This window comes from Stenella coeruleoalba, assembly GCF_951394435.1.
Source record: "Stenella coeruleoalba genome assembly, chromosome: 11".
Lineage (NCBI taxonomy): Eukaryota > Metazoa > Chordata > Mammalia > Artiodactyla > Delphinidae > Stenella > Stenella coeruleoalba.
The window spans coordinates 69604793-69619008 of NC_137157.1; the positions used below are offsets into that span (position 1 = coordinate 69604793).

General features: G+C 38.9%; 1 protein-coding gene across 9 annotated transcripts in view; it reads right to left on the reverse strand.

Moving 5' to 3' along the window:
- The window catches only part of PPHLN1 (periphilin 1), a 142974-nt gene that overhangs the window by 128278 nt on the left and 480 nt on the right, over nucleotides 1-14216 (reverse strand). For 5 of the 9 annotated variants that reach the window (XM_079938486.1, XM_079938483.1, XM_079938485.1 and 2 more), the window contains 2 exons: nucleotides 3839-3881; nucleotides 520-611 (listed from right to left, as the gene is read on the reverse strand). In XM_079938486.1, coding sequence (XP_079794612.1) covers nucleotides 520-611; nucleotide 3839 — 93 coding nt within the window. In that variant the 5' untranslated portion in view covers nucleotides 3840-3881. Of the gene's footprint in view, nucleotides 1-519; nucleotides 612-3838; nucleotides 3882-13990; nucleotides 14203-14216 lie in introns of those variants that run through there. The other 4 variants (XM_079938491.1, XM_079938488.1, XM_079938484.1 and 1 more) reach the window with 3 other exon arrangements.

A 14216-nucleotide genomic window follows, 5' to 3' on the forward strand; every position in this document is an offset into this window, starting at 1 on the left:
TCAATAAACAGTGAGCTCCTACTATGTGCCAGGTACTATACACAGTGCTGGGAATACAATAATAAGCAAAACAGCAAGCTCCTTTAGAAAAGAAAAGGACTGGTTCAAAATTACCAATTCCCAGAGCAACAAAGAGACAAGCAGTAGAACAGCAAAGCAGAAACTGCCTACCTCCTCCTACTTTAGAATTTCATATATCCAATTTGCAAACATTTTTAGGAATATAGAAAAACAGGCGACAGCCAATAGTAGGAGCAGGTGCTCAAATATTTCTTTGTTAACTGATGGTCTGAGCTTTATCAAACCTCAAATTTTCTTCACAAATTAACTCCCTTTTAGAAATTTAAGCAAGAAATATAAAATACAGATTTTCTACATAAATAAAATGTTGCCTTTCATTTTCAAACTTTTGACTTTTAAAAGATAAACTTGATCTATCTACATTTCAACTAGCTTTTGGTAGACAAAATTCACTTGGACACTTGGTTCTGAATTATTCTACAAGTAAGAATAACTTACACTGGGGTGACTTCGAGGAGGTACTCTTTCTCTTGGAGGTCTTTCATAGTCATATCGTCCCTCAGACCACATTTCATCTCTTCTGTAAGCCACTAAAGAATAAAAAAAAAGAAATCAAAGAATAATGGGTTTATGTTACTATGAAATAGTAAAGAAGAAAAGGAAAAAGTAAATGATTACATTCTAATACAGATATTTTCCAGAGATACTTAAGGGAAAAAAAAAAATGTAAGTGACCAAAAGGAAAAAACAATGATTATGGCAATTCTTCAAAACAATTTGAAATTTTCTTAAAAAAAAAAAATGTAATAGAAAGCCCCACCTTCCTTCTATTTCCAAGGCTATTTAAAAGCTTCAAAGACCTTATTCTCATCAACTGTGGGAAGATCCATAAGACCACAGATTTTTCATTCTCATAGAGTAAAAATTAGAAAAGATTCATTTTAATGAACAGTGTAAAAGGCTAATAAGCAAAGCTGGATGGTGTGTACAACAGTAGTTTCAGCTTTTCTACATCCTTGGAGCTTACTGTCTCTTTATGTCCAATGAAGTGTTTTTAACTGAAAAAAATACTAAATAAACACTCCTGTAAAAACACACTCAACAGGACTTCCCTGGTAGCACAGTGGTTGAGAATCCACCTGCCAATGCAGGGGACACGAGTTCAAGCTCTGGTCTGGGAAGATCCCACACACCACAGAGCAACTAAGCCCATGTGCCACAAATACTAAGCCTGCACTCTAGAGCCCGCGAGCCACAACTACTGAAGCCGGCATGCCCCAGAGCCCAAGCTCTGCAACTACTGAGCCTGCGCTCTAGGGCCCGCGTGACGCAACTAGAGCCCACATGCTGCAACTACTGAAGCCCACGCACCTAGAGCCTGTGCTCCGCAACAAGGGAAGCCACCGCAATGAGGCCATGCACCACAACGAAGAGTAGCCCCACTCGACACAACTAGAGAAAGCCTGTGCACAGCAACAAAGACCCAACGCAGCCAAAATAAATAGGAAAAAAACCCCCACAAAACACACTCAACAAACCCTGAGACAAACCACTCTTGATTTTGTTTTTAATATTATAATCTTATTTTAATGCAGAGGCACCTTCATAAAATTTGAAATTAAAAGTTCTGTCAGCATTTTTCCCATTTGGGATGCAGAGAGAGGCTTCCTACTTTAACAGACAGCTGACATTTTCTGGGTAGAGGGCTAATGCAGTGCATTACAGAGTCCAGATGAAAGAGCATCTGTGAACAGGTAAACAAGGCAAATAAGACAGAAGATGAGAATAGGGTACAGGAAACAGCCCAAAGGTCATTTACATGAAATGGTGATACAGTAATTGAGGGGTTGGCAAATGTTTTTTTAACGGACCAGACAAATATTTTTGGCCCTGCAGATCACAGGTCTCTGTCACGACTACTCAATTTTGGTAGTATAAATGACAGCAGTCATAGGCAATATATATATATATGTATGGGTGTGGCCATGTTCCCAAAACATTTTATTTACAAAACCAGGCAGGTGGCCCACAGGGAATAGCTTGACAAGCCCTGGAGTAGATGACAAATGGTTAACAGGGCAGAACTGGGAGAGGGTGAAGTAATCATGGAACAGGTTAGAACTGTGAACCATCCTGATGTGTAGAAGGATGATCATGAGCGAGAAGTGAAAATGGAACAGGTACCAAGTTATGGCCTTTCAGTACATAGAAAATAAGGCAACAAGTCCACATACATAGTCCACAGATCAGTGAAGATGAAAAATATTTCAGAGGAGCCATATGTCAAGAGATTTTTGGTGGTTCTTTCTGATGTAATACTAAGGGGGAAGAAAAAGAAATAGACAATCCATTTTGGCAGCACAGAACTGTAATAGTTTAGGTTAGTTTAGGCTAAGGAAAAAACAAAGACTGGAAGATGAGAGCAATATTTTTTTTAACACTATCATAGTAAAATCAATCTTAATTTTCTCTGTACAAACAAACCTACTAATACAATTAGACCAAATAAAATGAACTAACTAACCAAAGATGCCTAGGGAAATGTTAATTTAAATTACAAATTAGCTTTTAACATTATGCATACATCAACCTGAATTCTAACTCTACAATCAGACATCATTAACAGTGTTATTTCAAAGTAACCAGTCTTTTAGGTAGAAGAACTGATGGAAGCTTAAAAGGAAAAGAAATAGTCAACATGGAAAAGAAATAGTCAACATTGCTTCTCCTCACCTACCTTTACTGAATCCAGGTTTCAGTAAAAGGGTTTCAGTCTAAAGAATGAGTTAGGTTTTATACTACTTAAGATACAGTACACAGAAATAGTAACAGCAACAAACTGAAATCAAATCACAGGAAAAAATCAACAACCCAAAAGAAAAATTGACATATGATATGAAGACAGTTTACAAAAAAGGAAACACAATGGCTCAATCTTTTGAAAAGATGCCCACCTTTCTTCAAAATAAAGAAGATGAAAACTAAAACTATAATGGAGTACCCAAAGCTCTGAAGAAAGCAAACTGTTTTGATGAGAATAAGGAAAGCAACACTCATAATTAATGGAGGAAGTATAATTTGGAATAGACTGGGAACAATTTGACAATATCTATTGAAAATGTTAAATGCACATATGCTTTGACCTGGCAATTCCACTTCTACGTATACTTGTACATGTGCATGGCAAAGACTGAAAGCAACCTAAAATGTCCCTCAGGAGGGTACAGGTTAAATACAGTACTGTACATTCACATAAAGGAATTCTATGCAAACCATTTCAAAGAAAAATAATCCCATATATAACAATATAGAAAGATTGCGAAGATACACTGCTAAGTAAAAAAGAGCAAAGGGCAATCTAACATGTAGAGTATGCTGACACTCTGGAAGTAAAAAGGCAAGTTATGAATACATATATGCTTTTGCACAGACCAGTTCTGGGAGTGTAAGCAAGAGAACATAACCGTGCCTGCGTCTGGGAAAAATGGGGTGGCTGGAGTATAGGAGGGTAAATATTTTCACCGCATGTTTTATACATCTTATTATCTATTATAAAAATAAGAAACTGTTTTTAAAGGTCCTGAAAAATCATTCAATAAGTATAATGTGTCAATTGATGGCAAAAATTATGACTATAAATTAATGAACTAAAGGAGAACATAAGGAAAAGTAAGATTTTGTAATTAATGAGAAACAAAAATAAACTACAAGAATTCTAAAGAAATCCTATATAGTTTCTTAACTAGATACAGCAATAAAATACTGAAATCTACTGGCTGCCCACAAAGAATGTATGAATAATTACTATACTACTTACTTGAGTCTCTTCAGGAATCAAATTTAAAGTTTTCAACAATCTCCTGTAGGTGGGCGGGAAAATACAGACATAAGGATTTGTGTCTGTATGTACGAATGGAGAAAAATAACTAAACCTTCATATTTGTATAAATAAAACTCTCAAAATAAAAAATTATGCGCCTTAATAAGCAAGACTCCCTTCAAACACATCTTTGAAAATAGAAGATATTACTTTGACCACCAGAGGCCACTCAAGTTTCGTAAGAACAACAAAATTACATCAAGAAGACTTCTAGTCCTAACTTTGCCAGCTGAGAGCTGGACAGGGCATAACTCTTATCCTTTCTCTGAAAGGATTGCACTAGATGTTTAAGTCATTTTTACCTAGAATATTAAAAACACTAGCTTTAAAATACCTCACATATTGAAAGAAAATCTGGCATCCTCAGTCTGGAAAACGCTACAGTTTTATATTGGCAATAAATGGTCCCAAGTTCAAAAGTAATCCCAATATCAAACCAGTAATCATTGACTCATCAAAGAACACCAAACTTATTAGGTATAAGTTTAATGGAGAACTTTTAATGACTTTCTCTTAAAATATACAAAGTACACTGAGCAGGCTTAGGTAAAATTAAAAAAAAAAAAAAAAGGGCATGTACGATTAACAAAGGAAATTCCAAGTATTTCAAATATTCTCACGTTTAAAAAAAAAGTGACTCCAAATCTACTCAAGGCTGTAGCCCTACCTACCACTTTACATGAAATTCAAAGGATAGAGGAGTGGGTCTACTAGAAAGACTAGGGTCACCTAATTGCTTTATAGAAATTTTGAGAAGTGCCTCACTAGCTGAGTGCAGAAATAAGACTGTATTTATAGTCTTATATTTATAGGTCACTCCTGATCTAGTTGCCTTTTTCTGCTTGGCAGTTTGGAAGACAAATAGCAAAAATTTTATTGCAATTACCTCACAGTATTTCTACTTTAATTAATAAATCCACAGCTTACAGAAGCTAAAAAAAAAGCATCAAAGAAAGTAACAGTATTTAATTTTGATGAAAACCTAGCAATTGGAAACAAAGCTGCTAGAACAAGGCAAAAAACAGAAACATAATCATACAGAAAGTCAAAATAGCACTGTCTAGAATATACATCATCAAGAGACAAGAGGCCAATTAAATTCAGTTGTGGAAGAGCTAAATGTAAGCAAATGAATCAGAGTTAAAATCCAGAGACAGAGAAAAAACCTAAATAAAAGCAAACTTATCTGATGGGGAGTCACTGTTTAATAAGTATGTCGTTTCAGTTTGGGAAGATGAAAAGCATTGGGTGGTGGTGATGGTTGCACAACAGTGTGAATGTAAATACTTAACACCACTGAACTGTACGCTTAAATAGTTAAAAAGGAAAATTTTATGTATATTTTACCACAATTAAAAAAAATTTTTTTAACGTGAGTTTATCTGGCACCAGCTGACTTTGCTGAATGTAACAATCATTTCTGTAAGACATCAATCTGTATTTTGAACTTAATTTCTACTAGAAACAGAGAGCATCCACAGAACAGCAAGATATTACACTACTGTTGACCCAAATTTCAATTCCTATAGTTAATCCTATGACAACTTTGCATATTTGACTTCATACCTGATGATGCCCCAATGGAGTATTCACCTTACCTGGAGCTACAGAAATCTCAGTTTCAAGCAAAAATGTTTAGTAAATAAGGTAAATTTTCTTTTACCTTAAAAAGTTGACAATTTTTAAAGATCTTAATTTAAAATTTCAATTACTGTAAATATAGGAATAATTTTATAAAAGGAAGTTAGTTTCCTTTACAAATAACAAATAAATTGCTTACATGTCTATATTACAATGATTAAATAGAAATATTAGGCTATAAAGTAATCTCTTATAATCAATTATTTCATTTTTTAAGTTACCTCGTACCAGTGAGTATACTGAAATATTAATATCTTTACAGAATCTGCAGGTATTCAGTTTTTAAATGTACTCTTACCATACCTATTGCTTTTACAAAACAGCAATATCACAGTATAATTCTTTATTCTATCCAAATTACTGTGTATTTTCAGAATAAGAACATAAAAATAGTAGAACACAATGTAATGGTGAAATTAAACAGAACTTGGTGTAGCAAAATAATTAGCACCTACTAGTAGAAAACACCCCAAAAAATCAAACACCACTGGTAAGGCCCATGCCAAATTATTAAACTTCTTTTATCCTTAAGAAACCTAGACTACCAAGGGGGAAGGGGGGTGTGGGATGAATTGGGAGATTGGGATTGAAATATATACACTACTGATATTATGTATTAAATAGATAACTAATGGGAACTTACTGTATAGCACAGGGAACTCTATTCAGTGCTCTGTGGTGACCTAAATGGGAAGGAAAACCAAAAAAGAGGGGATATATGTGTACATATAGCTGATTCACTTTGCTATATAGTAGAAACTAACACAGCATTGTAAATCAACTATACTCCAATAAAAATTAATTTTAAAAAAAGAAGTCTATATAATTGGGGAAGGCAGTAATATAAACAGATGATTCCATATGCAACCCTGTACTGTTAGTAAAACAAAACAGAAGACACAGTTTGATGATTACATACAAAAGAAAAGAACATTGGGCTGTAAAGAAGATTGGCTTTAAGCCAGATCTTTAATTAACACAACAGAAAAGGGAAAAGGTATTAGAGCAGGAGGATATAACGAAGGTACTATAGGATAATAAGGGAAGAATATGCTAATATCACCTTGAATTCAAAGAATCTTTTTTGTAACTTTCAAAGAGCTTTAAAATAACTGATGAGAATGGCCATCATCAAAAAATCTAGAAACAATAAATGCTGGAGAGGGTGTGGAGAAAAGGGAACACTGGCACTGCTGGTGGGAATGTGAATTGGTACAGCCACTATGGAGAACAGTATGGAGTTTCCTTAAAAAACTACAAATAGGGCTTCCCTGGTGGCGCAGTGGTTGAGAGTCCGCCTGCCGATGCAGGGGACATGGGTTCGTGCCCCGGTCCGGGAAGATCCCACACGCCGTGGAGCGGCTGGGCCCGTGAGCCATGGCCGCTGAGCCTGCGCGTCTGGAGCCTGTGCTCCGCAACAAGAGAGGCCACAACAGTGAGAGGCCCACATACCGCAAAAAAAAAACAAAAAAAAAACTACAAATAGAACTACCATATGACCCAGCAATCTCACTACTGGGCATATACCCTGAGAAAACCATAATTCAAAAAGAGTCATGTACCAAAATGTTCATTGCAGCTCTATTTACAATAGCCAGGAGATGGAAGCAACCTAAGTGTCCGTCATCGGATGAATGGATAAAGAAGATGTGGCACATATATACAATGGAATATTACTCAGCCATAAAAAGAAACAAAATTGAGTTATTGTAGTGAGGTGGATGGACCTAGAGTCTGTCATACAGAGTAAGTCAGAAAGAGAAAGACAAATACCATATGCTAACACATATATATGGAATCTAAGAAAAAAAAAATGTCATGAAGAACCTAGGGGTAAGATGGGAATAAAGACACAGACCTACTAGAGAATGGACTTGAGGATACGGGGAGGGGGAAGGGTAAGCTGTGACAAAGTGAGAGAGTGGCAGGGACATATATACACTACCAAACGTAAAATAGATAGCTAGTGGGAAGCAGTCGCATAGCACAGGGAGATCAGCTCGGTGCTTTGTGACCACCTAGAGGGACGGGATAGGGAGGGTGGGAGGGACGGAGACGCAAGAGGGAAGAGATATGGGAACATATGTATAACTGATTCACTTCGTTACAGAGCAGAAACTAACACACCATTGTAAAGCAATTATCCTCCAATAAAGATGTAAAATAAATAAATAAATAAAATAAAATAACTGATGAGTACAGTAACCTTATGATTAGCAGCACATGTTTATGACATTATCCAGATTTAGGCTATTGACCCGTTCTGCAACTGAAGCCAGTCAGCTAAATTTAAACTAAGGTGCTCTGACTCCCAGTGAAGTGATCATGTTACTTACCCTGTCATCACTTCACTAATCTCCTCCCATTAGGGAAGTATCAGAAGTACTCCAGTAAAGGTCTCTGATCCAACACCGTATGAAAACTGAATACAACTGAAAAATGGAAGGACCCCTCTACATGACAATTAAGCAGAGAACAGAATTAGAATTCAGTGTGGGGAATGTAGGCTTCATTTAGAAGTTTGCTAATAACTGGTCATAGATTACAAAAATCTCATTCTCTTATGCCATATTCAATAGAGTACGTTTAATATACCATCATGGTATATTTATGTCCAGGAAGAAATAAGCTTTCTTAGAGCATTCCATTGAGCTACCCAACCACTGTCATGTTAGCTTCAATTGAGGGCGAAGATGACAGGGAGGACTTGAATTCTCGGTAAGAGTAGCCTGGAAATTGAGAAACTGGAAAGTCACAGGCAATATTCTTCTGTCAAACTATTCACGCTTTGAATCCACAGGCAAGGCAACAGAGAAAGATCCGTTTTTCATTTTATCTAAAAGGTTATAATAGCAGCTTAGACTACAGAGAAACTCTGTACATTGCTCCAGCCAGCTTCCAGTATTAAATACACACAGGATAAATAGCTTTCCCTCCTTCCCAAATGCATTCCTTTCACTCTTTATATTCATTCAGTAACTATTTTGATAGCAAACCATGGTTAGCAATTAGGTCACATTTGACCTCATGCTTTAGATGAGCCATAGGCCTTCACACTGGCAATTGCCCACCAGGATGCTTTTCTCCAGGTATCTGCATGGTTAAACCCTTCAATGTCACCTCCAATGTCTTCTTAATGTCATTTTTCTACCAGATCCCCCAATCTTGCTATTTTTTTCACAGCATTAATCATCTAAGATACTATATAACTTTGATGTAAATTATTGGTCCCTTGCTACTAGGAATGTGAACTATATGAAAGCAGGGATCTCTACATTGTTCATTGATTAATATTAAGCACCTAGAATAATTTGCACAACATATGTGCTCAGTATTCATGGAGTAAATCTATTAAAGCTGGTAACGTGCCCCCTCTGGATAAATGATTCCCACATCTCCACTTCCTTTCAAGAGGATATCTCACAGCACCTCCAACTCAATATGCCAGAACAGCTCTTCACACTTCTCAGAAAACTGCTTTATCTCCTGTTTTCCCCATTTTGGTCAATGAAACCTGAGTCACACAAGACCCAAAACTTTTCATATCTAAGTAACTAAATCCAGGTATATCTACCATCTCAATATATAACGTACATGTATCTCCACTTCCTGAACCCAGCTACCACTGTCTTTGTTCATATGCTCTTAATCTAGCCATTGGACTCCCTAACAGTAAAACACTGGTCTCCTTGCTTCTGATGCCATCTCTTCCACTCAGCAAACTGCAGCCAGAGTGTTCATTCTGATAAGACACCTGATTTAAAAATCTCAGTTATTCCCCATATCCCAAAGAATGAAGTCTCAGCCTAAACTTGAAAAAGCTTATTTATGACCTTGCTCCTACCATTCCAGCTTCACCTCCTACCAATTCCCCAACAGCCTCCAGAACCTCCAGACATAACAAACTACATCCTGTTCTGCAAGTGTGCCACTATTTCTCACCACCATATCATGGCATGCTTTTCTCCTGCCTAGAATATCTTTCTTCTACTTATTTGCCTTCACCCTCTACCTAGTGCTATATAACATTACATTCAATTTATTTTCCTTCCTCTCCTCCCTCCCAATCTAAACACCACTGCAAAGGCAACGAATGTGTACCTTTCTTATTCCTGTTGCTTAGCACAGTAAAGGTACTTATTAAATACTGATCAAATAAATATATTATTCATATGACCACTACATGAGCCATTCTGAAGAACCTAAATAATAGTTTGTACCTTTTGGTTACTCAGAAAACTCCCAATGAGCACTATTAGATTATGGCTCCTATTACACTTCTCATGACACTAATGCCACTTCATTTTTGAGCAAAAGGTACCAATGAGAATCCTTTAGCTCTAGTACCTAAAGCAGTGATTCTCAACCCTGTCTGCACATTAGAATCATCTAAAGAGCTTTAAAAAAAAATACTAATGCCTAGGTCTTGTCCTCTGAAATCCCTATACGGTTGCCTGGGACATTTTTTTTTAATCTTAAACTTATCTTAGGATGAGATCCATTGATGTTAAAGCAAGGTAAACATATTCCTGATATCCTAAATTAAAACAAGAAGTTTTTAAGTATAGACTTGAACCTAAAAATTACATAATACTACTTCTACTTGAAAATGTTTAAACTTCCAGACATCTAAAACAAAAATGAATTTTAGAATATAGTTAAAGTCTGTGAAGAAAAAAAATAACATTGGATGTCAATTAAAATGGTCAAAATAAAGAATCCACAAGAATTAATCATTGTTCAGTGCCCAGGGAGAGATAAATGCAGGCAATGATACTTAAAAAAAAGCCAAGAAAATTTAAATATAATCTTGAGAGAGAGCTTAAGTGTGGGTGAACAACAGACAATGGTAGAATCCAAGAAAACAGAAAGGAATTGGGGAAGATAAAACGTCCATGAGAAAGATACAAAGTACCAGGGCAGAAGACTGGCATTGCAAAGGAGTGGGAAATGAGCCTGCATAAGTATTCAACAAGCTTTCATTTCCTCCCCTGAAGTAGATATTATCCCTCCCATTCCAGAAAAAAAAACCACAGAGGCTCTGAAAAGCTCAAATCTCAGAGGCATACGGAGCCTGGAATCAGACTCAGGCCTGTATGACTTTAAAAACCAAGCCCTTTCCACCATATCACCTTGCTTCACAAAGCAAACAGGCAAGGACAGAGAAAACAAAATTCAAGGGCATTAAATGGCACAACAAAGCAAAAAAACAGGGACCTGCCTGTTGGCACAGTGGTTAAGAATCTGCCTGCCAATGCAGGAAACATGGGTTCGAGCCCTGGTCCGGGAAGATCCTACATGCCGCGAAGCAACTAAGCCCGTGTGCCACAACTACTGAGCTTGCATGCTGCAACTACTGAAACCCGTGTGCCTAAAGCCCGTGCTCTGCAACAAGAGAAGCCACCACAATGAGAAGCCCGCGCACCACAACGAAGAGTAGCCCCCGCTCACTGCAACTAGAGAAAGCCCACGCAACAATGAAGACCCAACGCAGCCAAAAATAAATAAATTTTAAAAAAATAAAGATACATGTCAACTAAATACTTAAGAAAAAAATGCGAAAAACTAGAGGAGGAGCTCCCTGTAGGCTTTTAAACCTAGAAATAAGGTGAGGGGAAAAAATGTCATTCCAAATGACATTAACCTGGCAGTATACAGGAAGGACTGAAGGTGAAGAGGCTAGAGGAAAGGAGATCACTGATTGCTTCATAATGAACAATAGACCTTAGTACTATTAAAGTACTGCATTCTTTAGTAGTTTTACAAGTTACTTGACTTTTCACTGCTTTAAGGAAACTTCTTTTATGTAAGTATTAAATACTTAGTAGTAGATTATTGTTCATCATAAGTGATCAAGTAACAGAAATTACTCAAATAGGCAAAGTTTGTGTGTAATATTTTCAAATCTACATCTCATTTCACATCTGGATGGAGTTTACAGTCTTTAGTGGTCAGCCTCCTTCCAGTCTTTTACCCTCCATTTCACCCTTAAAAAAGGATACTCAGGGCTTCCCTGGTGGCACAGTGGTTGAGAGTCCGCCTGCCGATACAGAGGACACGGGTTCGTGCCCCGGCCCGGGAGGATCCCACATGCCGCGGAGCGGCTGGGCCCGTGAGCCATGGCCGCTGAGCCTGCGCGTCCGGAGCCTGTGCTCCGCAACGGGAGAGGCCACAACAGTGAGAGGCCCGCGTACCGCAAAAAAAAAAAAAAAAAAGGATACTCAATTAACTTTGCTAATATGTCATTCATATTTGAAGTTTCCCTGATCAAGAACCCAAACAGTTTCTTATTAATTAACTGTAACAAATCCAAACATCTCTGCCCTTTACATGCCCCCTTCTACCATCTCACCTAAACTTCTGTTCTCTCGGAAAGGATCATTCATGCCTTCCTCCTCACTGGGTCACAAAGTAACAAACACTACCCTGGAATTGTCTTATTTCCCAAACCACAATACCTCTTTCTATTCTCTCACTCAACTTCCAAACATCCATAGAGGCCCAGTTCAAAATCTATTATTCTCCAGAAAGCCCATTACTGAACCCTACAACACTCACAAAAGATTCCATACCAATGGCTGCGAAGCCCACGTGTGACTCATGTTTGGCCCAGGTTTCTTTTTTTTTTTTCTTTTTCTTTTTTTTTTTTTTCGGTACGCGGGCCTCTCACTGTTGTGGCCTCTCCCGTTGCGGAGCACAGGCTCCAGACGCGCAGGCTCAGGGGCCATTGCTCACGGGCCCAGCCGCTCCACGGCATCTGGGATCTTCCCGGACCGGGGCACGAACCCGTGTCCCCTGCATCGGCAGGCGGACTCTCAACCACTGTGCCACCAGGGAAGCCCCAGGTTTCTTTTTTTTTTTTTTAATAAAACTTTAGTCCATTGACCACACTTAAAAACTGGAAGATAACCCTTTAAGAAACTATATTTCCAACTTTCCTTGAAAAGGCTGGACACTCTGGCAACGCTGGGATCACACAGTCACACAGCCACAATCAGCTGTAGCTGAGTAGCAGCTGACGTCTTTTGAAAGATTTTTACATTTTGTTTGTTTGTTTTTGTTTGTTTGTTTGTTTTGCGGTACGCGGGCCTCTCACTGTTGTGGCCTCTCCCGTTGCGGAGCACAGGCTCCGGACACACAGGCTCAGCGGCCATGGCTCACGGGCCCAGCCGCTCCACAGCACGTGGGATCTTCCCGGACCGGGGCACGAACCCGCATCCCCTGCATCGGCAGGCGTACTCTCAACCACTGCGCCACCAGGGAAGCCCAGATTTTTACATTTTAAAGTCAGGAGATGACATCAACCGCCTGACTTCTGAGGCTGTATCTGCAGCAACTGCAATGATTCAAGAAATACTTGACTGCCTATTAGGCACTGGAGTTACAAAAGTAAACAAGACAAACACAGTCCCTCCCCAAAAGCCTAGCTTAGTAGCACAGACAAAGAGATAAGCAATCAGGATACATCCTATAAGTGCTACTAAAAGGGAAGTAGAGGGCACTTAGCACACAGCAAGGGTACCTAATTCTGTCTATGGAAAGTCAGGGAACACCCCCTCAGAGAAATTGACTAAACTGAGATCTTTAGCAGGTATAGGAATTATCCAGAAAAAGGTAGGGTAAGGATCAGGAAAATCAAAGAACTTTTGCAAAGACGATGCCTGAAGAAAAAAGCATTAAGGAAGTGAAATCAGTTCCATATGGCTAGAGCCATGACCCACCCACAAACGCAGGTGTCAAAAGAAAGGGCTCAATTGAAAGGGCTGGAGGGAAAAAAACAAGTGTTAGTTAGGGTCAGGAGACGTAAGAAAATTTCCATAAAGAGGCTGAATAAGTAAAAGTTTGTTAAGCAAGGAAGAAAGGTTTCAGAGAGCCCAGTTGTTGTGTTGAGGGGTGAAATGTGGAAGAAAAGTAGGGAGAAGCAGTGAAAGCCTAAATCAAGGCAGAGGGAGCGAGCATAAAGCAGCACGGGGATGGGGGTGTAGCATAGAAGACCAAAGGGGCTTACATCTTGGACGGTAACCAAGGATAACAGGGATGTGAAGCATGGCAGTTTTGGCTGGCCACAAGTTTGCCAAGAGAATTAGTCCCAACGGTCCCCTGGTGGACGCGGAGGCATTCGGGCCTCTCAAAATTCTGCTGCGCCCTGGCTGGATTGCACTTCCGTCTCTCTAGAAGACATCGGCTTCAGTCTGGATTGATTGTGCAGGCTCCAGGAGAGGCTCTGAGCTCCAGGCTGCTGGCACGCAGGCTCCCAGGGAGTGATTAGAGGCCTGGTCTGTGTGTGCTGGTTGGTAGAAGTTAAGTATAAACTACCTTGCATTATTTTCTGTTTTTTCTGTCGGAATGATGGGCTTGTTTACAGCCACTTGGGGAAAAAGCAGTGTGTGCCCATTACAGATTTACAGGAAGAAAAAAGGTGCCAAGAAAGTTAACATGTGTCCATACCAATATTCAGGATGAGTCATTCTGTGAATCCGAGTCTCCCCAGGTTGACCTTGTCTCCCCAACGAGACTGAGATATCCTCCAGAAAAGGACCGCTTTACACTTTTTTGTAGCTGCCGAAGTGCCTATAACCGAACTGGGTACGTCGAACACATTCAGTAAATTTACCGACTTACTAACTGACCTCGGCTCACTGAAGTCACCTAGTTCAGTCCTCTTTTTGCATAT